At 34.5% G+C, this 24,374-nt stretch overlaps 1 protein-coding gene across 1 annotated transcript; it reads right to left on the bottom strand.

Moving 5' to 3' along the window:
• Positions 1-5,755: 5,755 nt before the first annotated feature.
• LOC133205127 (macrophage mannose receptor 1-like) lies at positions 5,756-20,025 on the bottom strand. Its single transcript, XM_061340868.1, has 10 exons — positions 19,945-20,025; positions 18,056-18,337; positions 17,792-17,971; positions 17,641-17,676; positions 17,116-17,487; positions 8,990-9,265; positions 7,208-7,400; positions 6,525-6,592; positions 6,040-6,372; positions 5,756-5,837 (listed from the first exon to the last, which is right to left on the bottom strand). Exons 1-10 carry the CDS (start codon positions 19,988-19,990, stop codon positions 5,794-5,796), a joined length of 1,830 nt encoding a protein of 609 aa, XP_061196852.1. The 5' UTR covers positions 19,991-20,025; the 3' UTR covers positions 5,756-5,793.
• Between the last annotated feature and the right edge of the window lie 4,349 nt (positions 20,026-24,374).

Below are 24,374 nucleotides of genomic sequence, written 5' to 3'. Positions count from 1 at the left end.
CTATGTAGCAGCATATAAATCTCATGCAAGCCCCACTCTAGAGTCTGCATACATGTAGCTCTCTCCTATATGGCCAGAATGGAAAAGGATTGTATATTTTGGCAGTGGTTTGTGACACATAGAGCAATATAAGATTCTCTAGAGCAATACCTAAAGAAGAAAAAAAGATGTTATACATGTAAGGGTTGATAATGAATGTATCAAGGATTGGACATACTTCCATCAATAATAAATGAAAGTTATGCATTAGCAATATGTAAACATGATTTAACATTTCATTACATGGGACAATGATGCAATTTGACTCATTCATGCTATTTTAAACATAGTAAGGTATTGGTAATGGCATACATAAGTTTGATTTCATTCTTTATAGACGGTTCCAGAGATTATTGTTTCAGATGGACAGTAAACGTTAGCAAAGCGAATATATGATATTTTCCATACTGTTGAAGGTTGGATAATTACATCTTGTGTGTCCACCCTGTCTGTGGTATACACACACAGACACACACACGCAAGCACACACAGTTTAACAGGCAGGCAGAACTGCAGCACCAGCACTATGCAAATATTACTGGGAAGGTTCTGCATAAAGCTGGATTTTAAAGCCATTCTTCCTGGACATTTTTTGTCTTAAGAGTTCTCAGTAATTTAGTTTCTCCAGGTATATTGCAAGCAGTGTATGATTGGAGCTCAGGGATTTAATGTATTTCTAATACTTGCTAAAGGAAAAATGACACAATAAGGTGAACAAATGTCCTAAGTGAGACGAATTAACAGTGTTAGAAGCTTAGAACCAAAATGCAACAAGTCTTGTATGATAAGAATACATTTCTTAGAAAATTTAGTTAGAATGTAGAACTGTTCACGTAGAATTTTTTGCAATTATTGAAACTAAAGATCAAAGTCCAGATTCAAGATTTTTAGCTCACCTGAGCCAAAGGCTGAATTGAGCTTTTCTGATCGAAAAGTGTCTCGCATCCAATTGTCTGTTGTGTCATCCAGTGTTTGTAAACTTTTCATTTTTTTGGCTTCTTCTCAAGAACTACTGGGCCAATATCAACCAAACTTGCCACAAAGCATCCTTGGATAAAGGGAATTAAAGTTTGTTCAAATAAAGAGTCACTTAAGAATTAACATATAGAAGGAATATCTAAAAAATAATCTCAAGAACAACAAAGTCATGATTATAGTCATACTGAAATGGAAGTATCCTCAGGTAGTATAGATTCAAATTTGTTCAAATGTTACCCGAAGGGGTAGGGTGGGGCCACAAGGGGGATCAAAGTTTTACATAATATATAGGAAAAAAATGAAAAAAAAAAAAAAAAAATCTAAAGAACAACAAAGCAATTATAAGTCACTGATAGTCATGGTATGGAACATCCTCAGGTAGCAAAGATTCAAGTTTGTTCAAGTCATGGTCCCTGGAGTAGGATGGAGCCACAATAGAGAATAAAAGAAATTTTTTAAAAACCCACCATACACTGCACATTAAAGAGTTTCTAATTTAATAGTACATGTATTTTATGCAGTTAGAGTGATCTGCCCTTTAAATCTAAAATTAAATAGAAATGAAAAGTTAATACTCAAATTGTAATAAATCCAAGCAGTCTAAACATTTTATTTGGCCTAGATGAATTAATTGGACACTTTATTTGCTTGTACTTTTCCCAAGTAAGCAATAGTGATTTCTGTTTACCAACTCTTCATTGTCTTTGAACAATTTTTATTGGGGGTAAATGGCAGGTATCCTAGGTTGAAAATTAAATAGATAAAATTCATATTTACATCTTTATATGACATAATTTCCTAATTTCAAAAAAAAAAAATTACATTGGTGCATAGAGTGTCCTTAAAAAACTTTTTGTAATAAACAATGTGAGTCATGATAAGTCATGTTAATATGCAAGCACCCTCGGACAGTGTAGATTCATGTTCTTTCAAATCATGGCCCCCGTGTGTAGGGTGGGGTCAATTTTCTGAAGAACAACAGGGTCAAGTGACTCAGGTGAGCAGTGTGGCCAATGAGCCTCTTGTTTTTCTTTGACTAAATATAAACTATATGCAGTAAATTACTCTCAGACTCCTTCATACATGCATCTAATTGAGCAAAAATTCCTCAGGTGAGCGTATTACTCATGGACCTCTTATGTTAGTATTTCATATAATAAAATCCATACTAGTCTGAATTTAAAGAATTCAATGAAATATAAATTCTGTTTGAAAAGAATTTTTTTTCTAAAAAAAATCTTTTAAATTTTAGGCCTACAATTGACATCCTGGATGAACATGAAAATTCCTAAATCTTTTTGCACATTTACAGAATTCCACCAATCATATTCCAAAAGATAATTTAGCTACTGCTTAAGTATGAGTTTCGGGAACATAGATTTCGCAAAAAAATATAATGTTATGTGGAGCCAAATCCCCCCCCCCCCCCAAGGAAAAGAAAATTCCGAAACCTTATTGCACATCTATAGGACACACCAACCATACTCCATTCCAAAAGATGATTTGGCTACTGTGTAAAGTGTAGGAGTTCTTTGAACAATTAAGGTTTTCGGAGAAAAACGGGTTTTTTTCTTCCCCAATCAGCCCTCTTAGTGAAAAAATTTCAAAACGTTATTTTACATTTTCAGGACACCACCAATTATATCCCAAAAGAATGGACTACTGCGTATTTTATGAAAGAGGCGCCGGGGTTTGAGGAAGTAGACGGTGTGAACAAGAATATATCTGAACTTTCTTTAAAAAGTGCGGTATATACATGAATTTAGAACTAGATTTTGATTTGCACTTAAAAGAGTTATTTTGGTAGAGAAGATGATAATAACGAGATTGCGTTAAGGTTCATTAAAAAGGTTAACTTAAACAATTGCATTGAGCTAGAATGCTGCTAATATTATTATTGATAGCTAAATTTATTTAAAATGAATGCGTGTATCTTACTTACATCACAGCTAGATACTTGGGGACAGGAAACCCCTCCGCTATCAGACTCTCTGTTTCATGTTGTAAATTTTAAATTTACCGCGTGGCAGTCACGCTTAATCAACATGACACAGGTTTACTCTTCCACACAGAAGTATATTAATGTACAGAGACACTGCACCAGAAACAATAATTTCTGGGGGGGGGGGGGGGTGTACACGTGTGTAGGGCATATCGATATTTGTGTAGAATAAATAATGAATAAAAATTGGAAGCTTTGAACGTAAAATGAGACGTATCGAAGGCATGGGGGACGGGGGGTCCTCTCTGGAAGTATGTACAAATGTATCATCGATAATAGAATACTGATTATATCAAGTAAAATGTTGACAGTTACTCCGAGGAACTACAGCTGCATATTTTGGAACCTTAATTAATTTCCTTATGGTGGCTATGTGTTTTTTTCACCTGCTCAGGATACCTGTATTAGTTGATAGGTTGAGTTTTTTTTAGAATACAGTAAAACACGGATATACCGAATAAGGTTATAATGAGTTCATGCTTTCAGTGACCCCATAGAGTTGAAATGTATTATAAACTTTATAATTTAAAGTAGTAGGCACATTGTGCTTTTATCAAATAAAAGTTGTTCTTCCCCGGCACTCCGCTATAAGCTTGTTCTACTGTATATGTACATAGGAGGAATACTTGCAACATATATATTTTAGCATATCAATAAAAATAATCAAAATCAAGGTTTTTAATGATTGTTTTGGTCGACATTGTTTCCATAATTAATCCTGAATGTTTACTCTCTGACAGGGAGAAAAATTCAGAAGTAGTTGATGTACTGTGCAAAAAAGATGGGTGAACAAGGCGGGCGAAGTGCCTATAGTGCGACAAACATGAAGTAAAAAAATAAAATCTCAATTATATAAAAATTTTCTTTGATATTTCATCTAACATTAAAGTATATTTTATGCTAAATCTCTACAATTTACAAAAATCTCACAAAGACTGAAATTATTTGCCTACGAAATAGCATACACACACTAAAGAGGACAAAAAGGATCATTTTCTCACACTTTAACAAAATTTTTCGATATGAGTGGGTCTTCGCTCCATTTTTTTTGAAAGTTGATCCTAAAAGTTTGCATAAAAATATACATTTCTTGGTTTACAAAAACATTAGCATCTTTCCGAGAAATACTTGAAGTCTATTAAGTCAAGGGTCATATCACAAATATGATTTAAATGCCACTATTCGTCAGGAGCCAGGCGCGTAGCTGCCTATACGCAAATACGCAAGTGCGTACACATCATTTTCAGAAAAAAGAAAAAAAAAAGGAAAGAAAATAAGAATTATTTGGAGAAAAAAATCTCAGTACCATCCAACAAATATTCGTGTTTCAAATTATTCTGTGCCATACTGTGTCGATTTAAATTTTAAATTATCATGGCTGTATGATAAAATTTGAAATCTTTTATTTAATAACTGCAAATCCAAATAAATCATTCATTATTTTGTCATTGTTCTATCATACATTGATATTTTTTTTAAAAGATCTTTAAAAAATTAAATTTCAGCCACATCGTAGAATGCTATGATCTACTAGTATGATTTACAATACGATATTTTTTTTGGTTCATAATTAAAATTTTGTATACGTGTTTTTAAACGTTAAGAAAGATTATATGATACAAATTAATATATCGGTTAAATTTTTAGCCTCAATTATATGTACAATAAGTTTTCATGGAATATTAATTTTCGTTTAAACAATAAATATTACTATGTCTTTTATTTCCTAAACAAAAACTAAATGGCATAATTTTTATATTTCAAAAAAATGAATGAAACATTTGGTAAAACTCCGGAGCTTCTGGGCCCTCACCAGAAGGCACGTAGTATCAGGGGAGCCCCCCCCCCCCCCCCAACTTATTCCCAAAACCTAACCTTTTACTATTGAAAATGTATATTGAAAGGGTGGACCCCCACTGTTTGTTGTACCAGTGTTGAATCATGGTAATTTGGTAATGTATTAATAAAAATTTGGTTTGTGAAAGTTGGACACCCCCCCCCCCTTCAACAAACACACACACACACAAGAAATAGGACTTCGAATTTTGACAATCTTCCTTTTTCGTCCTTGCTTGTCAAAATTTTTAAAGTTGTAATTTTTTCCTGGCTGGCAAAAACTATATATCGTACCAGACCAGAGCCCTTACACACTGGGGGTGGGGGGGTGGGGGGGTGGGGGGGGAGGGGAGGAGGCTCAAGACCCCCCCCACCCAAGCCCCTGCCGTTCTCTGCGTACACATCATTTCAATTCTGGCTACGCGCCTGGGAGCTGCGTGGCGTAGTGGTTAGCGTGTTAGTCTCGAAACAATATGATACTCCGGATTTTTATTGATAGGGGTTCGAATAATTTTTTCCGAGATCTTTTTTCTCAGAAAAGTTTTGTTAATCATAATTTCATAAATTTCAATAATGAGAACTTTATTTTAAATACTTAATTCACAAATTGAATATGATTTTATTAATATCTGAAGCTATAGACATTCTGCACGCATTGTTCACCCATCTTCTTTATCCTTAATTATCTAGAAACACTTTTGTACAAGCTAGGAAATTAATTTAAATGAAGAAGGTACAGTGTATGTATCATTCCAGGGGGAAAAGTTATATGATGTTTTATATCCTTTTCTTATTCAAAAAACCTCAATACAGTCCATTGCATCAAGCAATGTGAAGTTTGTTATGTTCCTAAAACGAGAATGATGAATTTATTTTAAATGATCATAAAGTAAACAACATCTCTCTATATAAATCTTTTCGAACACCTCAGTCGATGATCAGCCAATGATAACCACTCCTGCTTCCGCTGCGGTAGTTGTTGCTAAAAAGTAGAAATACATTTTATTCAAAAGTTTGCGGGAAAAGTGACGAAATTCCTTGTAAAGACAACTCTAGTTCGGAAGAAAAAGTTGATAAACATATTCATTAAGAGGTGACCATATGAAGCAGAAGCATTAAGTCGTACATTAAAACAGGATGTGAGGCAGTCCGAGAAATCATAATAATAGAACAATTCTACTCACTAGGTGGCGTCGGTGTTGTAACGGGTAGAGGCGAGGTCTTCGTCTCTGGGGACATGGTAGTAGGAAACGGGGCTTGCGTCACTATGTATGTGGAAGGAATAGGGGCGTCCGTTTCGGGGGGAGTTGTGGGTACTGGGGCGTTTGTTGTAGGTGGACTTGTGTCTATGGGAGCATCAGTCTGCGGTGGAATTGTATATATTGTGGTGTCGGGTTTGAAGGACGTGGTATCGGGATGAGGATGATGTATGAACACTGTTGAAGGTCCTGGTGGTTTACTTGTTGTTCTATCGGTATTAATATGATGATTTCCCGATGTGGTATGATGTATTTGGCCTGGGATGTGAGTATAATTTTCATTTAAAAACTTAAGGGAATTTGAAGGGAAAAAAGATAATCATGAAGATAACACGTGCATGTTTACGTTGAATGTTTACAATATTTGCACTGATTACACGTGTTTGAGACAGTTTGAAGAGTTCAGTTACTAGCAGTCCTAGATGAATTTTTGAATACTTCAATGATGATGCTGAACAGTTCTATTATATCATATAAGCTTTAATAATTACAAAATATGGTGAAATAAAACAGTAGCAGAATTCGGCCAGCCTATGCAGTCACACGCAATGAGAAGGCGAGTAGTAAATTTCTTGTATTAAAAAAGGAGGTCTAAGCATAAAAATGCCTATCGATTTTTTATCGTGTAAATTACATTTTAATATCTTTTTTCTTTTTTAATTACTTTTTTCAAAACTAAAAAAAAAAAATAACTAAACCAAAGTATTATTATTTTTTTTGTCTTCACAATTGTTTCTAGTATGTGCTTATGTATATGCTTTGAGATCTTTTTGTGAAGTGATTCACTTATATCTGGACGATTTCATTTGGGACGGAGGTGTCCGGATCAACGAGGTGTCATTGTATTTAGAAGAATACATTTATCTTTGTTGAAAAAGCATGTTCAGTTGCAAAGAAAAAGAAAATTTCAGTTGAAAAATTAATTACTTTTTTCCCTAAAAGAAAAAAAACCTGTTTAACTACTGTATACTGGATAATTTTCGGCCTCCCTTTTGCTCCTTTTGCCCTCGTTGCTTAACAAATTTAAAACGGGACAAAATATTTTACAAATGTAAACGGGCGAAAATAACACGGGGCGAAAATATCCCTGTACATAGTATTCTTACCGTATTGACAGATGAAGGAATAATGGTAGAATATACTGCTACAATCATAATCATGCCATCTAAACCCACTGTCTACTCTCATAAGAGCACAGTCTTCAAGCGATCCACTAGCAAGGAAAAATCCACTTTGAGATGGGCCTTGTCCGTGCTCCCAATTACTGTAACTCATCCTAGAATCACCTGTCAAATTTTGTTCCTATAATTCTTAAACTATACTTACATCTTACTAGTTAGTTCAACTCAATTTCAAGTCTTACACCGAGAAATTATACATGAAATATAAAGATGACGCACAGTTATCAAGATCAAAAGTCCATTGAAACAATACAGATTTGGAGCAGAGCAAACCCGGACCTCTAAAAGCACAAGAGGTGGGATCAGGTGCCACGGAGGAGTAAGCATCCCTTTTCGACCGGCTACACCCGCCGTGTGCTCCTTGTCATGATCGGACAAACGGAAAAATCCGTATACAATTCAGTGTGAAAATAATGGCTTAACAATTTGTATGAAAAACCTCAGTCAACATTCGACTTAATGATAGATTGTATTTGCTGAAAAGGTCATTGTATCGACCATGGAATTTGCAAAATGTTGACTTTAAACGAGACTGTTGATATTCTTGTTTCATCAACTTACGAGGGGTTATCAAAAAGTTCGTGGACAAGCGACATAAAAATTAAAACCGCTATGTGTACATCAATGAATTTTTAAACATTTAATAAGCATCATCTTTTCTACATGTGAAATAAACTATCAGTCATAAGTTTTATTTTTTAATGAATTGTAAATGTTTTTGTAAGTAATGGTATGCCCAGGCGGCGCAACCTCAAACATGATGTATTTTCTACCTTGAGTAACTGAGAAAAACTCTTCTAATATGAGCATTTGTCATCCGAAAATCATATTAATTCACTCATGTGATATGACACAATTTTTCCATAAAAGTTGCAATTTTTACCTCATTCTGTATATTCTACGAAATTTTGTCGTAAATTTTAGATTGAATGTCCAAACAATAAGGGGGTTAAAATGGCGCAGAAACGGGGTAGGGTATCATTTTACAACATTCTATAAAGTTTCAGGCCCTGGAAAACCTGTTTTTGACTTAGAAAATGTTTGAACAGGATACAGAGAAATAAACTCCATCCAGAGTACTTGTTTTTAAATACCAGAACAGATTCAGCAAGAAAAGAGACAACGGTTAATGTCGATTTGTAGTCAGAGTGTCCAAAGTCAGTCACGTCGAAAAGTGACGTTGATCATTGGTTGGCATTGAACTCCGACAAGAAAATTATGCTGGCAAAATCAAGCGAGGATCTTTTCCTATATATAGATTTAATATTCACAATATTAATGCATTGAAATCAGGTGTTCATGACATTGTAAAGTCATATAAACAAGACGGGTTTCGGTCTTTACTTCAGAGAATCTCATCAAGAAAAGTGTATTGAGGCAGAAGGAGCGGACATTGAGAAATATGACGTTGTCGGACGTCATGAAACTAAACGGCGCCTGCGCCGGGTGATCATACAATGCCCTTCTTATTTAATGATATTTTGGCTAATATTTGCCTTGTTTTAGAAATTGTTGGTAGGTAGAGTATGCTCTTGTAATATAAGATAATTTTCTCACTGTAAAAAACCTCTTATACATATGCACCCATTTTGAGACTCCGAATCATGGTATTACACAATCATGTATCATATGAAGTAGTTAGCTACATTATTATGGCATTATCCTTATTGCATCCAAGAACACGTAAAACTCACCTGATACCCACTTCCAATGTGATTCCGAGTCCCTGTCGGTCGCCCCAATCCAGAACCCGTCTTCCTCTGACCTTTGATGTGACAGAACGCTTTGGAGAAAATGCTGCATCCCAGAGTCCCGAATCTGAACTAAGTCTCCGCCCTCTTGACGACACTTGTGTCTTGCGTCATCCCAATCGTAGTTCCCATAATGCACCTTCAGACAGATATCCCTGTATATGTACAGGTCGCTTTTACTCAGATGTGGCGGACAGTTGTCAACGGGGAAACTATGAACTTCAAGAAAAGTATTAATTATTAATCATTTGACATATGGTCTCTTTCTACTGTTTGTTCGAAAGACATGATCGACACATTTCTCTACCCTAATGTAGGATCTTTGCTGAATGTCATTAATAGAGCCCGAAAAAAGGAATGTCAGATTGAAGACAATAATCTACCATTATCGGAAAAAATGAATGGCAAGACTTCATTGAAACATGCTCTCTCCGTGATCGGAAGGTTGTGTGTTCGAATCATGGCCGCGAATGACCTAAATCGTTAAAAAAATGGTAGCAACTGTTCCTTCGCCAAGCGCTCGGCACTTTGAAGTGAAAGTCCTTCGGATGAGACCTTAAAAACCAAGGCCCCCGTGTCACAGTGGGGGTTGGCACGATAAAGAACCCTCACTGCGCAATGGCCTTGAGTGCCGAGTAAAGGTCTAAATTTGGAGCCCTTCACCGGTATATGGTGACGTCTCTATATGAGTGAAATTCTCAAATGGGACGTAAAACAACATACAATCAAACAATCAATCTTTGCATCATTCACACTAGTATTCATGAACACTTACTCCCGGAAGTTAGTACTATAACCAGCCAATGTTATCACTGAACACATATAGGGCTGAGAAAACCTTATTTCTGTTTGAAATCCAAAAAAATGTATAAGTTCTGATTTTCAGGAATATTGCGCATGTAATTATAGAGGCTGGGTGCCTTGTTTTTAATTGTTTGATGATCTGTTTAAAGAAATCTTAAAGATGAAAATACAAGATGTTATTCTCGAAATCGATCTACTGGTAGTCTTTCAATTTAATTTTGAAGAAGTCTACTTACCGAGCTGGATCAGTAAGATGAAGAAGAAGCCGCAATATTGATCCATGTCCAACAGGAAGGACTATGTACCAGTACTTAATAGTATCTTAGTATTACGAAATAGAGTTCATTGTTTATCAGTCAAAGTCATTCCCACTGAAATATTGCACTCGTTTTCTGCTATCTTTTGATTGTACATGTTGGTATGAAAGCATTACAAAGGAACCAAAGACTTATCTGTAGATCCTTAACTCAAAGGAATAGCATTCGAACTACGCCTTCATCGAAAGAAAAGTGTCCCTTAAACGAAGGATTTGAAAAATTTGATGTTTTAAAAGAGTACCTTGTTGTCCATTGCAGTAAATGAAAGTTCCATAGTTTGAGTATAATCAATAGAAATTCATCTTTTTTTACTCAAAGTAAAGTTTTGAAGGCATCTCAATAAAAAAGCCTAGGACGTTTATTGCTTAATCATTGTGCATATATCTTTCATTCATTTTAATTTTCGAATTGGTTACTAAAAGATCATGAAACTCCTATATTCGAACATTACTTTCATATGTACTATTAAATTATGACTATATAAATAAGTTTGTTCATCAAGAAATGCATCTAAAAAAAAAACAACAAAAAACAAAAAAAAAAAAAAAACAAAAAAAAAAAACAAACAAACAAAAAAAAAAACAACAAACAAACAAAAACAAACAAACAAACAAAACAAAAGCCAAAAAAAAAAAAAGGAATCGCACACTTGTGTGTGATACTGTGTATTTTTTAAAAAATAAGAACACTTAATTAAAATATCTCGTTTAATTGAGACAGGGAGAAAATTTTTTATAGAAGCTGGATTCAAATCATGAAAAGAGCATAATCATTCTTTTAGGAGAGTGTTAATTCATAATAATGTCATTCTACTATTATTTATGTACTGACTTAAAATACTCACGAACATCATATTGATGCCTACCATAAAAAGTAGTTCAGCCACTGAAGTTGACATTAAATTCACTGGAAAATAAACGGAATGAAAACTGAAAAAATAACAAATAGTGACTGATATAAAAAAAAAATTCCACAAAAATACAAATATTTGACGAGGACATAAAACAGACCCCTTCCATGGTTGGATCAGGTGCCTAGGAGGAGTAAGCATTCCTTGTTGACCGGTCACACCCGCATTGAGCCCCATATATTGATGAGGTAGACAGAACGTTCCGTAGTCAAAATCAGTATAAAACAAGGACTTAACAATTGGTATGAAACAGATCAGCCAAACTATGACCCAATGATAGGTTATGTTTGCTAACGAGGTCATTATAACGCCCATAGAATTTACGAAATGCTAACTTGAAACGAGGTTGTTGAAATCTCTAACAGTACTACTGTCAGTAGCCTGCGCCAGTTTAAAAATTGGTCGTATACTCGGAGCATGCTCTTGAGTATCGGATAAGCTGGTAAATGAAACACCATATGCAGCATCAAAATCTGTGATTTTTCTACTCTTTATACAGCCATTTACGATAAATTAAAGTCTAAAGAGCAGGCATTTTGATATCATAGATAACTTTTTCATCAATAAAAATGGAGCTCGTAAATTTTCATATCTTGTGACTATTCGTCTACAAAATTACTTTGCTAAAATCAATCTGATTCTACATACAAGTACATTGTACTTTGAAGTTGATATAAAAAGGATGCTGAGTTCCTCATTGACAACATTTATGTAGTCTTTGGAGACTGAGTCCTCCAGCAATCTAATTGTGCTCCTTTATTTGCCGACCTGTTTTATATTCCTATGAAGGCAGAATTTATTAAAAAAAAAATTCTACACGAGAAGAAAACTTCTGCTGTGGCCTTCAAAATATCGACGATGTTTTATCTATCAACAATATTTACTTTCATTCATATGTCAATTCGCTATATCCAAGGGAACTCAAAATAAAAGACACTACTGAGTCTGCCTGTTTCATATTTGGATGTTTTACTGACTATATAAACGAATATGGTGAAAAATAATATCTAAACTTTATGGCAAACGGGATGACTTCAGCTTTTCTACCGTCAACTTCCCATATTTATTATATTCTAATATCTCCTGAATGAAATATGAAGATGACGAAAAGTAAACAAGCTCAAAAGTCCATCAGAACAAAAAAAAATGAGAGCAGAGCAAAGACGGACCATTTAAAACATCGGAGATGGGATTAGATGCCACAGAGGAGTAAGCATTCCTTGTCGACCGTTCACACCTGCCATCTGTCTGACATCTGCTCCTTAATCATGGGAAATTTTAATGAAACTGACTACAAACAATCGTTTTATTATTTGATAAAACGTAATTAGCGAATTATTCAATGAAATATGACGATAACAAACAGTATTCAGGCTCCAAAGCTCATTGGAACAATACAGATTGGAAGCAGAGCAAACACGGTCCTCTAAAAACATCAGAGGTGAGATCAGGTTCCATATAGGAGAAAACATCCGCTGTCGACCGGTCACATCCACCATGTGCTCCTTGTCATAATCTGGTAATCGAAATAATTCGTAGGCACTTCAGTGTGAAAAAAACTGGCCTAACAATTACATGTACTATGAAAAAGTTAGTCAACATTCGACTTAACGATATATTGTATTTGTTAACAAGGTCATTGTATCGGCTATAGAATTTGCCAAATGCTGTCTTTAAACAGGACTGGTGATATCCTTGTATCATCAAATTATTTGTCAATAGCTTGCCTCGTTTTGAAATTGTTCGTACGTATAGAGCATGCTCTTGCATATTGAATCAAGTGGGAAACATTAACTCTATATATACAGGATATACGGTTATATACAGGATTAAAATGGTAAACTGCTACTTAAATAAGGGAAGTTAATAATAAAAAAGTTGAAGTCATCACTTTTATAATAAAGTTAGGCTGTGATGTTGACATTTTTGTCTTTTTCTAGCAAAATATCCAAATATGAAACAGCAGATGTGTCAAACTCTTTGGTGTCTTTTATTTCGAGTTCAAAGGGATATATATTGAATCAACGTAGGAATGAAAATGAATATCGTTAATTGCTTAAACGTCCTCGATATACGTAACTGTCGAATTTAGGGCCACAGCAAGAGACCTACTCTTTATATGTAGAAGTTTCTGAAAAAATTCTTCTTCACATTAATACAAAAATAGGTCTTCTGCTCCACATTAATACAAATAGGTTTGCTAATAACGGGACACAGTTGGTACCCATGAGAATTCCGAGATTGTTGGAAGACGATTTCCAAAATCTACATAGATCTTGTCAATAAGAAAGTCAAGCATCTTTTTAATATCGGTTTCATATTTGGATATTTTACTAGAAAAAGACGTTAATGGTTACCTAACAACAAAGCTTTATGATAAACATGACGACTTCAACTTTTCAATTGTCAACTTCCCTTACTCATGTAGCAATGTGCCCTTATCACCCGCATAAGGGGTTTATGTCTCTCTCAAAGACCATGCTCTTGGTATGAACAATTTCTAAAACGAGGCAAGCTATTGACAAACACGTTGATGAAACAAGAATATCAACAGTCTCGTTTAAAGTCATCATTTCGGAAGTTTTATGGTCGATAAAATGACCTTGTCAGCAAATACGATCTATCATTAAGTCAAATGTTGACTAATGTTTTTAATACCAATTGTTAGACCATTATTTACAATCTGAATTGTCTGCGGATTTTCCGTTTTTCCCCAATCATGACAAGGAGCACACGACGGGTGTGACCGGTGGGCAGGGGATGCTCCATGGCACCTGATCCCACCTCTGATGTTTTAGAGGTCCGTGTTTGCTCTGCTCCTGATTTGTATTGTTTAAATAGACTTATGAGCACTGTTCGTTATCTCCATATTTCTTCTACTACTTCTGAGTACTTGGTGTACAATAGGAATGTACATATTGAGGCCAAAATAAAAAATAGGTTTGTTTCCCCTAACGCGACCGACCCACTTAAATCGTGCCGACTGAAAAGTTTTTTTTATAAGATTATTCAAATATTTATTTTTATTGTTTATCAACATTATAAAACACAATTTCATCAAAATTCGTTTTTTATCAGAACGGCGGCTTTTGTTTTACTCTCATTTGGCGCCCACAACATTTGGCCACAGAGGGTTATTTAGTGTTATAAAACAACGGCGATGTATCAATCTTAATACGCATTTTTAATTTATTAGAATCCTACACTCTTGAAACATTTCGTGAATTAAATATACCATGACTAAGGAGTGTTAAGATGGTATTTACAAATGTGTCTTCTAAAATTAACTTGCGTAGTAAGTATGACAAAGCCTGCCCCTTGAGCAGAAGAGGTGCCCAATTTGTGTATGCATATCAATAATTTCACTCCATTTCATTCGTTTAGATCTAAAAAACACTTCATGTATGGTTCTATTTTTACTATATAGGACCATATGATTTGTAAATATATCTTTGTATAATTATTTCATCTTGATGAATATAATTCGGATGTCGTTTCTTCATTCCTTTTATTTATGGGGTAAACTTCGTGACTATAACATTGGATATATGAAACTTTAATCATTTTAGATGTGGTTTGGTTGAATGAAATATTGTTTATACAGGTACTCTCTTTTCAAATAGTGTTGAAATCTTTAAAGTTGGCTTATGGTACGGTTTTCTGAGACGTCCAGTGTATTTTTCTTTTCTTTAGTTGGGCCCTTGAAAATAGGTTGTTTCTTTGCTTTAAAATACCTTTAAAAATTGCTGGGTCGACAACATTTGAACACCTGCCTGGTGGAGGGCTCCTAATTTAGACTTTTTCTCGGCACTTATGGCCATTGATCATAAAGCATCAATAAGGGATCTTTATTGTGTCAACATCTACATGTATACTGTGACACTGCATGGCCCTACGCTTTTTTACGGTCTCATTTGACTGACTATAGTTTCCACGCCCCACGTCGGGACCTGTGACTTAGAATAAGCTCCTGAATTACGTCGTTACTTCAAAACGAAACACTAGAATTACTTCGCCACGCAAGGCCCTTGACATTTTTTTTTGTGTAAGCACTCGAAGATGATAGTAGGTTTGAAAAAAATATACTCGGATGGCCGATGGTTGAGTATTTGCGAATCTTGTCTTTTTGTAAAAACTCAATTTCAATAAATTTACGCTGGCCTGAGATATTTCACAAGTTCAAATGAATAGTATTTGTGAAATAATTAACCATACATGTTGCTTTTAAATTTCATTTGTATGATATTCGGTTTAAAAATCGGTTTCTTTTATTCTTTCTTATTAATTTTATAGAGATATTATTCAATTTTCAGAATGTATTTTCAAAACTGCTGTCAGAAAAAAAAATAATTTACCTACCTACCTACTCAACTTGAAATTTTAGGGTCGGGTTAGGGGAAACAACGATATTTTTAATGATGGCCTGATCAAAATAATTTTGCAAAAGACCGATGACATGATAAGTAAATGTACGAGTTCCAATTTTATTGAAAAAGCAGCTATTAATGATGTCAAAAATCTTGGGCTTTAATTTCTCGTGGGGAATAGTTGTTTAAAGTGTTGAAAAGTCGTACATTTTGATGTTATTGATTTTGGCAAACTTTATATCAGATTTTCTAAAAGTTTCTTTGAGTTTTTAAGTATCTACATTTGATTAACACCACTTCTCGAATAAATTGTTGTTGAGTACTCCTGAAGTTTCTCCTTCACTACTGTTAATATCTTAGTGAGGAGTAAAGAAAGAGGCTTGGTAGAACATTTACTGGAACCCGATATGTATCTTTGTTTGTAAGGATTTTTATGTAGTTTTAAAGTCCAGTTTAGATATGTAATTCAAATTCAATTTGATTGTTAGGAATATTTAAAATATTAAAAACTGACACATGATTTCAAAAAATTTCCTCCTTAGAATGGGAACTATAAGTTGGATTACCACTTGCGGAATTTGATCCAAGCTCCTCTAAAATACAATTAATATTAATGAGACCAACAAACAAAGACAATGTTGTTACCTGCTTTGTTAGCTAGAACCAGTACATATTGATCGAATAATCTATCATACGGTGTTTATGTCTCCCAACTGATTCGATACGCAAACTCTGCTCTGAGTACAATCAAATTTTAAACGAGGCAAGCTACTGACAAATACGTTGATATTACAAGGAATTCAACAACCCCGTTTAAAGTCAGCTTTTTGCAAATTCTACGGTCAATAAAATGACCTTATTTGTGTACAACCTATTGTTGGGTTGTATTATGTTTGACATGTTAGGCCATTCCTTTTATACAACCTATTGTTGGGTTGTATTTTGTTTGACATGATAGGCCTTTCCTTTTATACTAAATTTGACTACGGAGTTCTCCGTCTACCTTATCAAAATACAGGGCTCATGGCGGGTATGACTGGTCGACAAACCCTAACCCTGTGACAGGGGATGCTTCCTAGGCACCTGATCCCACCTCTGGTCTTTCCAGGGGTCTGTGCCTTTGTTCTGTTCACGATTCGTTTTGTCTAGTGTATTTTTGAGATTGATAATTGCTCGTTTTCTTCACCTTTTACATCAAAGCAACAGTAGATCTTATCCAATTATCAGTACTGTTTTTTTCCTCAGTAAAAGAAGTAGTACAAGTTCTTTAAACAAATCCTGATATCAATTATGATTTATTAAAGTGAACAAGGAACTAGATATTTGAGGTATTTTTTCCGGATTCTTTCACATAACACTAAATCTTATCCAATGATGAGTACTCCTGCTTTCTCCTCAGTGGTAGAAGGAGGTGGTTTTCTGGCTAAAATACAAAATAAATTTATTTCCACGTTATTGTATTGTTAAATACTAGTTCTAGCAGAAACTGAGGACTCAAAAGTTGTGTCTTTTTATGCTATAGACATATGATATGCAAGAGCTTTGAAACTCCATCAAAGAACAAAATAAGCGTTTCCAGCCAATTATAGATAAACAACATGCATCTCTGTCATTTAGTCAATATTGAAAATCTGATAAGTTTAAAATCTATTTCTTTGTACATCAACTCACTAGATGCAAATCCGCCGCTGAAAGGATCACCGCCAGCACCACTAGGGACAGAGGGCGCCTTTGAAGGCAGTTCCGGTGTAGTGGCGGGGAGAGGGGCATTCGTGTTCACTGTTGTAGATGGGGAATGAGTGTCTGACATCATCTGAGCTGTCGATGACCTTGTCTTCTCACTAAACATTGTCGTCTTCTCGGTCCAAGGAACAAACCTTGTCGTCGTAAAGGTTTCTGGCTCAAATTTTGTTGTTGTTGGTGGAAGGTATTTCGTCGTGGTTGGAGGAACGTATTTCGTTGTGGTGGGAGGAACGTATTTCGTCGTGGTGGGAGGAACATATTTCGTTGTGGTAGGTGGAACGTATTTAGTTGTAGTGGGAGGAATGTATTTCGTCGTTGTAGGAGGAACGTATTTCGTCGTGGTTGGAGGAATGTATTTCGTCGTTGTGGGAGGAACGTATTTTGTTGTGGTAGGTGGAACGTACTTCGTTGTAGTAGGCGGAACATATTTAGAAGTCTTTGGATGAGTGTGATTAGAATGTACCTTCTGTGTTGAGCGTGGAATTTTTTCTTCGATGAAATAAATCAAACCATACATATTATCGATATGGATTTTAGAAAAATGTAGACATAAAGATTATATTCAATCATGGAAAAATAAACCATAAAAATCAAGTTTACTTACTGTGTTGGCATATAAATGAGTAATGATAAAAGAAATTAGAACATGGGTAGTCATGCCAACGGAATCCGTCCTGGATTTTCATCAATGCACAATCCTCCAAATCTCCGGCGGCAAACAGAAACCCCGACTGAGACGGTCCTTGACCCGGCTCCCAATTGCTGTACGGCATTCGAGGGTCACCTAAAGAGAATTAATAATCTGATTTATCAGTACTACCAAGAGATTGATAATAAAACAAACTTTTTTTTTGGGGGGGGGGGTTACCTGATACCCATCTCCAATGGGATTCTGAATTTAAATCTGTTGCTCCGATCCAAAATCCGTCTTCCTCCGATCGCTGTTTCTGAGGCAGTAAGTTGATCCTTATGTATTCTTGCATACCGGCAGTTCTTGGTTGTACTAGATCACCCCCTTCATTGAGACACAGCTTTCTGGCAGTTTCCCAGTCGAAGTCACCATAATATACCTTTAAACAGTATTCTCCAAACACATAGAGGTCGCTTTTACTTAAATGATGTGGACAGTCTGCAGTGTCCATACCAAAAGCTAAAACAAAGAAAAGACGTACATGTTACCCATTTCTATCCTTAATATTGTCGTTAGTTGCTTCTAATGCGATAGTTTTAATCGTATGTGGTTTATGCCAAAAATGTCAAAAAAATAAGACATAGCAGGGACTTTTTATTTAAGAAGTTGTAACAAATGACATGGATCTATGCCTCTTGTGGGGAATTTTGATCACTAAAGAGAATATAATTACCTGTTATAACTTACCATATACGTTTTAAACACTTTGCAACTCTTTGGGAATTATCAGAAGGAAAATATTACCAGTAATACATGACGTCAAAAGGTCAAGGTCATAATCATTAGATGCTTCAAAAATAGTCAAGTTACCGTATAATTAGTACTATATTATGTCTTACTATTAAGTCACCCAGCCAGATGATTTTCGAAGCTTATAGTATACAAAAAGGCTGCCAAGCGATAAGAATACGTGAATTCTGGGGACATTTCCTTGACCTTATAACCTCATATTTGCTATAGACACCCATTTCCCAGTTATCTCCCCTGTCCATGTCCAGTATCTAGAACATATTCATGAAATATTAAATCAATTTTCATAAGGTACCTATTTCAGTAATTTTCTGATCAAAACTGTTCATTACAAAATACAAGTATTTTGGCTTCATTTAGACAGAAACTCGAATCAAACACAAACTGTTAGGCAAAGGTTATTACTTTTACTAGATGAAGGATTTGTTTGGATACCAAAATATATATTTCAAGGCTCATGATAAGTTGATCCGTGTGTAACTAACATGTAAGGATGCAGTAAGGTGACAAGAGTTTGACTTCCTTTAATAAATGTCCCAAAACGTTAATGGTGATCTCAAAATCAGTACAGCGTTTGATGAAAGTGTACACATGACTTTTTTGCCTCTTTGATGAAAGTGTACACATGATTTTTTTTTTGCCTCTGTGATGAAAGTGTACAAATGATTTTTTGCCTCTTTGATGAAAGTGTACGAATGATTTTTTGCCTCTTTGATGAAATTGTACAAATGATTTTTTGCCTCTGATGAAAGTGTACAAATGATTTTTTGCCTCTTTGATGAAAGTGTACAAATGATTTTTTGCCTCTTTGATGAAAGTGTACAAATGATTTTTTTTTGCCCCTTTTGTTTTGCTGAGTGTATGATCAAAAGTCAAATGCAAATGACATAGCCATTGTTTTTTCATTGTTAAGAACGATACTTGAGGTTTGCTCTTCTATCACGAATCAAGGAAGGAAAAAAAAGGTTTCTGGATCAAAATGATTTTTTTAACTTTTGGAATAGATTTTAATAAGCCATTTTACAAATGCAGATACATGTGTATTCCAAATATTTTCTATTTGTCCCTGTCTCCATTTCTCAAAATAATTTCAAAAGTACATGTATTATACGTATTTTGTGTGTACTTTTGAAAAATTAATATGATGGAGAAAAACTTGATTTTTCTTCTGTTCAACCCTATCTATTCCTATCTACCAAGATATATATCAAAGTCACATGTCAGAACATTTTAAACAAAATTAACAACTAAAGGTAATTTATATTTTAAAAAAGCAAGCCATCAATTAACAATGAAACTAAATTAGATTCACATACCCCCATTCAGGAAGAATAAAATCAGAGAGAAATACAAATGTCCCATGTTGGTTGTTTTGCTTTAATGAAGGGTCAGCGTGCTAAGAGATCAACTGAGTAATTATCAAAGGTAACACAGCCACAGGTATAAACAGGTGATAACAAGGATCAGGTAAATAATGAATCAACAGAAAGGTTGCAGGTACAGTCCAGATTATCAACGCCAATAACTAAAATCTTCTACTGCCTGAGATTATTTTGCCTAAATTATTAACCGTTATGTAATTGGTTGATAAATTAGTTTTCATTAATATACTTATATCAATTTTTAAACTATATATCGACTGGATATTTCATTAATATTTGTTTCATCCATTTAAATCCCTTGAATTAACTATTAACACCCCCCCCCCCCCATTTTATAGTTGAAGTTCAACCTTTGAGATCTGTCAATCGGTGATAGACACAGCGTAACACAGCCTTCGTGTTAGCCTGCAGATGCGTTTTGGAACCATTTCTTATCAACAGTCACTAAGTGACGTTGTTGACGGAGGCTTGGTCTAAAATTAACGTTTGCATAAATAAGATAAAGTATATTCATTATCAAATTAGAAATATTCTGGTTCTCCTTGATGATACCTCTATAGCCTCGATTTGCCTCCTTTTGGATTTGATCTAGAGGTACCGGAAGCTTGCTTATTCCATCAATGATATTCTGTATCTTTTAAACATCTACTCTTTATTTATTCTTTTCTACAAGTATATATTTTCTTTATCTTTTAAACAGAGAACGGTATTTTGAGATGTAAACAATATGTTTTGGATAGGTACATAAGATGGCTTACTTATTTTCATTTATTCGTACCACCTATCTTTAGAGCCTATTTTGACTGACATGTTTCATCAGATCAGACATTTTATTATCTTTCACATGTGCACTTCTTTTGACAGGGCCACAATTCTCTGTATGCTTTTAAACTTATTTTGACTAGGATTGTTCCGTTTACCTGGTCAATACAGAGGGATCACGTTGAGTGTGATGAATCGACAAGGGATGCTTTCTTCTATTGTCTTATAGTTTTCAAGTTTCGGTCTCCATACTGAACACTGAGACAGAATTGTCTTTACAAAGGGCAAAAAATAAAGGCGAAGGAGAAAAGAGTGTCTTTCAACGATTTAAAAAAAGTTTATTGCCTAAAAGGAATTATTTTGGTAGAAGTAAATAGTTTAGGACAAAGTGCAAAGGCTAGTGTTTTTGACTAAATATTGGGTATTATAGGAAAGATGGATAACCAATTTTATTTCTAAATATCCAGATGAAAATTGATTTTAACAGATATTTTCAGGTATATTTGACCTGTTTAGGTTTGGCAATGTATAAAAGTATTTTTTGCCATTTTTTAATATTTATTAATTTTTATGTTGTAGGATTTCAAACAGGAAAATTAAAATTAATGTGAAAACGTCCGTGAAGCTTTGTTGTTATTTAATTCTGACTCAGCTTTGTAAAGAATAAAAGAACAGATTCAGAAAGTCAATATTTGTCGAGATCATTTAATCTTCAAGTCATACAGGTGCACCAGGTGATATCGATACCAGGTAAATAAGACAATAATCTAAGCGTGTAGCTGTGGAGTCCATCCTTAACCAGTCCTGCTCAAGTTGTCCGTGTGTGTGTTAGGATAAAAAAAAATCTCGAAGTAAAATGAAGTTTGAAAGTATCCTGAAAGACAGAATGATTTTATTCTTCAACAAACTGGAAAAAATTAACATTCAATCACGGCCCTTTTATTTACATAAGGCAGTATTTAAAAAAAAAAAACAGTCATCTTAAATGATAATCGACATATATATCGACGTTTCATGAATTAACACTAGCCATTTTCATGAGAAGGGGCACGCGGCGGGTGTGAATGTTCACTAGCTCCTTCAACTCCATGACACCTGAACCCCCCCTCCCCCGGTTTTAGAGGTTCATGTTGGCTCTGTTTATTGATTAATTGGAATCTTGAGCACGATTACTTCTCGTTATCGTCATATTTCACTAAATTAATATTCCAGAGAATTATTATTCACTCAAAGGAAATGTATATTTGAACCAAAACAAACACACAGAGATAAGACTGTGAGACAATCAATTATACATTTATTCTGATATATTTAACAATGCAGTCAGATTTCAAAGACTACATGTATATGCACATTTTGTTCATTTAATGATGAATGTCAATTTATCTTTAAATATCCATTTTATAAAAATTTTAGAATATTTATATGCAGAAATATTATCATGTTAAAGTGTTTTTAAACTTACAAATTTACTATGTTCTCTAGAGGTTAAAAAGTTATCTAATTTGGGTAATTTTTTTATATTAAGAAACATGTCTATGAAAAAGCAAAATGTAAATTTCTTCAGATATCTATTTTAGTGTTAACAGCCATACGCATTAATTTCCAATGATTTATTTTTATTTATATCTGAATCCATAAATGTTTAAATGCATTATTTCGGTATTATATATGTTCTACACTGTTGAATGTATACTAATTCTTTAATCTGATGAGCCATTCGCTTTAAAGAATAAATAAAACTGATACTAAAAACTGCATGAAACTAAAACAGGCAAGTATCAGGTTATTTCTAATTGGCAATTTACTCTAGGTCAGCTAAAAATCTACTTTGTTAAAAATTATTCTGATTCTACACACAAGAACTCTGAGGTTGATGTTAAAATGTCGCTTAAGTTTCTCATTGGCAATATCTATGAAGTCTTTGGAGAGCAGGTTGGAATTCCAAACGGCACTAATTCTGCTCTTTTATTAATGGACATGTTCTTATATTCCTCCAAAAATTCAAAACCTTCAACATGACAAGGAAAAAAATCTCTTTGGCCCTCAATTTGACATTTAGATTTATTAACTGCATTTTATTAATTAGCAATTATTACTTTCATTCTTATGTGAACTGCATCTATCTCGCTAAACTCGAAATAATACGCAGCAGAGTCTGTCACATCTGTTTCTTATTTGGAGTTTTACTGACTATAAACAAAAACGTCCAAGTAACAACTGTATGACAAAAGAGATGACGTCAAATTTTCCATCGTCAACTTTCCTTATTTATGTAGTAATATTCTGCTGTCACCTATACGAGTATATGGTGTTCATGTCTCCCCACTGATTCGATGCGCAAGAGAATGTGCAATACGATCAATTTTTAAGCCAGGGCAGGCTATTGACAAATAAGTTAATATTACATGGATTTCAACTAACTCGTTTAAAGTTAGCATTTCGATGTTTATTATAATGAAAATGTTAGCAAATATCATAGGGTCGTATTTTGAGTGACATATTTCATACCAATTGCTAGACCATTGTTTTATAATAAATTTGACCACAGATTGCTCTATCTACGTGATTAATACAGAGAGCTCTAGGCCGATGTGAGCAGGCAACAGGGAATGCTTATTCCTCCTAGGCACCTGGTCCCATTTCTAGTGTTTCTAGTGGTTCGTGTTTCATGCCTTGTTCACAAATTTGTATTTTTAAAAAGAATTTTGAAATCGAACATTGTTCGTTATCTTCGTTTTTTTCATTCTTATATAATAGCTTTAGATATCTATTCCATCTACCCATTCCCCTTGAATTTGAATTCCTCAATAGACAATAGTTCAAAAAAGTCTGAACAGACATCAAAACCCCTGTATAGACGTCATATGGACAAACCTCTTCTGAGAAGACTTCACATTTCCTGAACAGACTTCATATTCCCTGAACAAACTTCACATCCCCTGCAAACATCAAATCCCCTGAACAGATTTTACATCTCATTATCAGATTTCACATCCCCTGAACAGAATCACATCCCCTGAAAACACTTCACATCCCCTGAACATACTTTACAATCCCTGAACACACATCACATCCCCTGAACAAACTTCACTTCTACTGAAGTCTTCATATTCCTTTAACAGACTTCTTTCGAAACAATTTAATAAGAATGAAATTATTGATTGGAAATATTTTTTCTTGTCTCTCACATTCAAGAATTCCTATCATATATAACAGGTGAAGAGAACGAACAGTAATCAATCTCATAAACACGGAGCCTTGGAATCAGCAGGGGTGAGATCAGGAGCCTAGGAGGACTAAGCATCCCCTGTCGACCCTGTTGATAGAGTAATCAGTAGTCAGCTTGGAATAAAACAATGATCTAACAATTTATGGTATGAAACATGTCAAACAAAGTATACCGAACGGTGGGTTTTATTTCCATATAAGGTCATTAAAACGACCGTAGATTTTGCGAAAAACTGTTTTAGAACGCGGTTGTTGAAATCCTTGTAAGATTAACCTATTTGTCAGTAGCTTCCCTCGATTTAAAATTTGATCGTACTAAAAGCATGATTTTATGTATCTAATCAATTGGGAGACATAAACACCCTATGCAG

This window comes from Saccostrea echinata, unplaced genomic scaffold (genome assembly GCF_033153115.1).
Source record: "Saccostrea echinata isolate AGI-Se365-2 ecotype Australia unplaced genomic scaffold, CSIRO_AGI_Sech_v1 ptg000054l, whole genome shotgun sequence".
NCBI lineage: Eukaryota > Metazoa > Mollusca > Bivalvia > Ostreida > Ostreidae > Saccostrea > Saccostrea echinata.
Note: the sequence above shows the minus strand (reverse complement) of the source record. Positions and strands in the feature narration are given on the sequence as shown.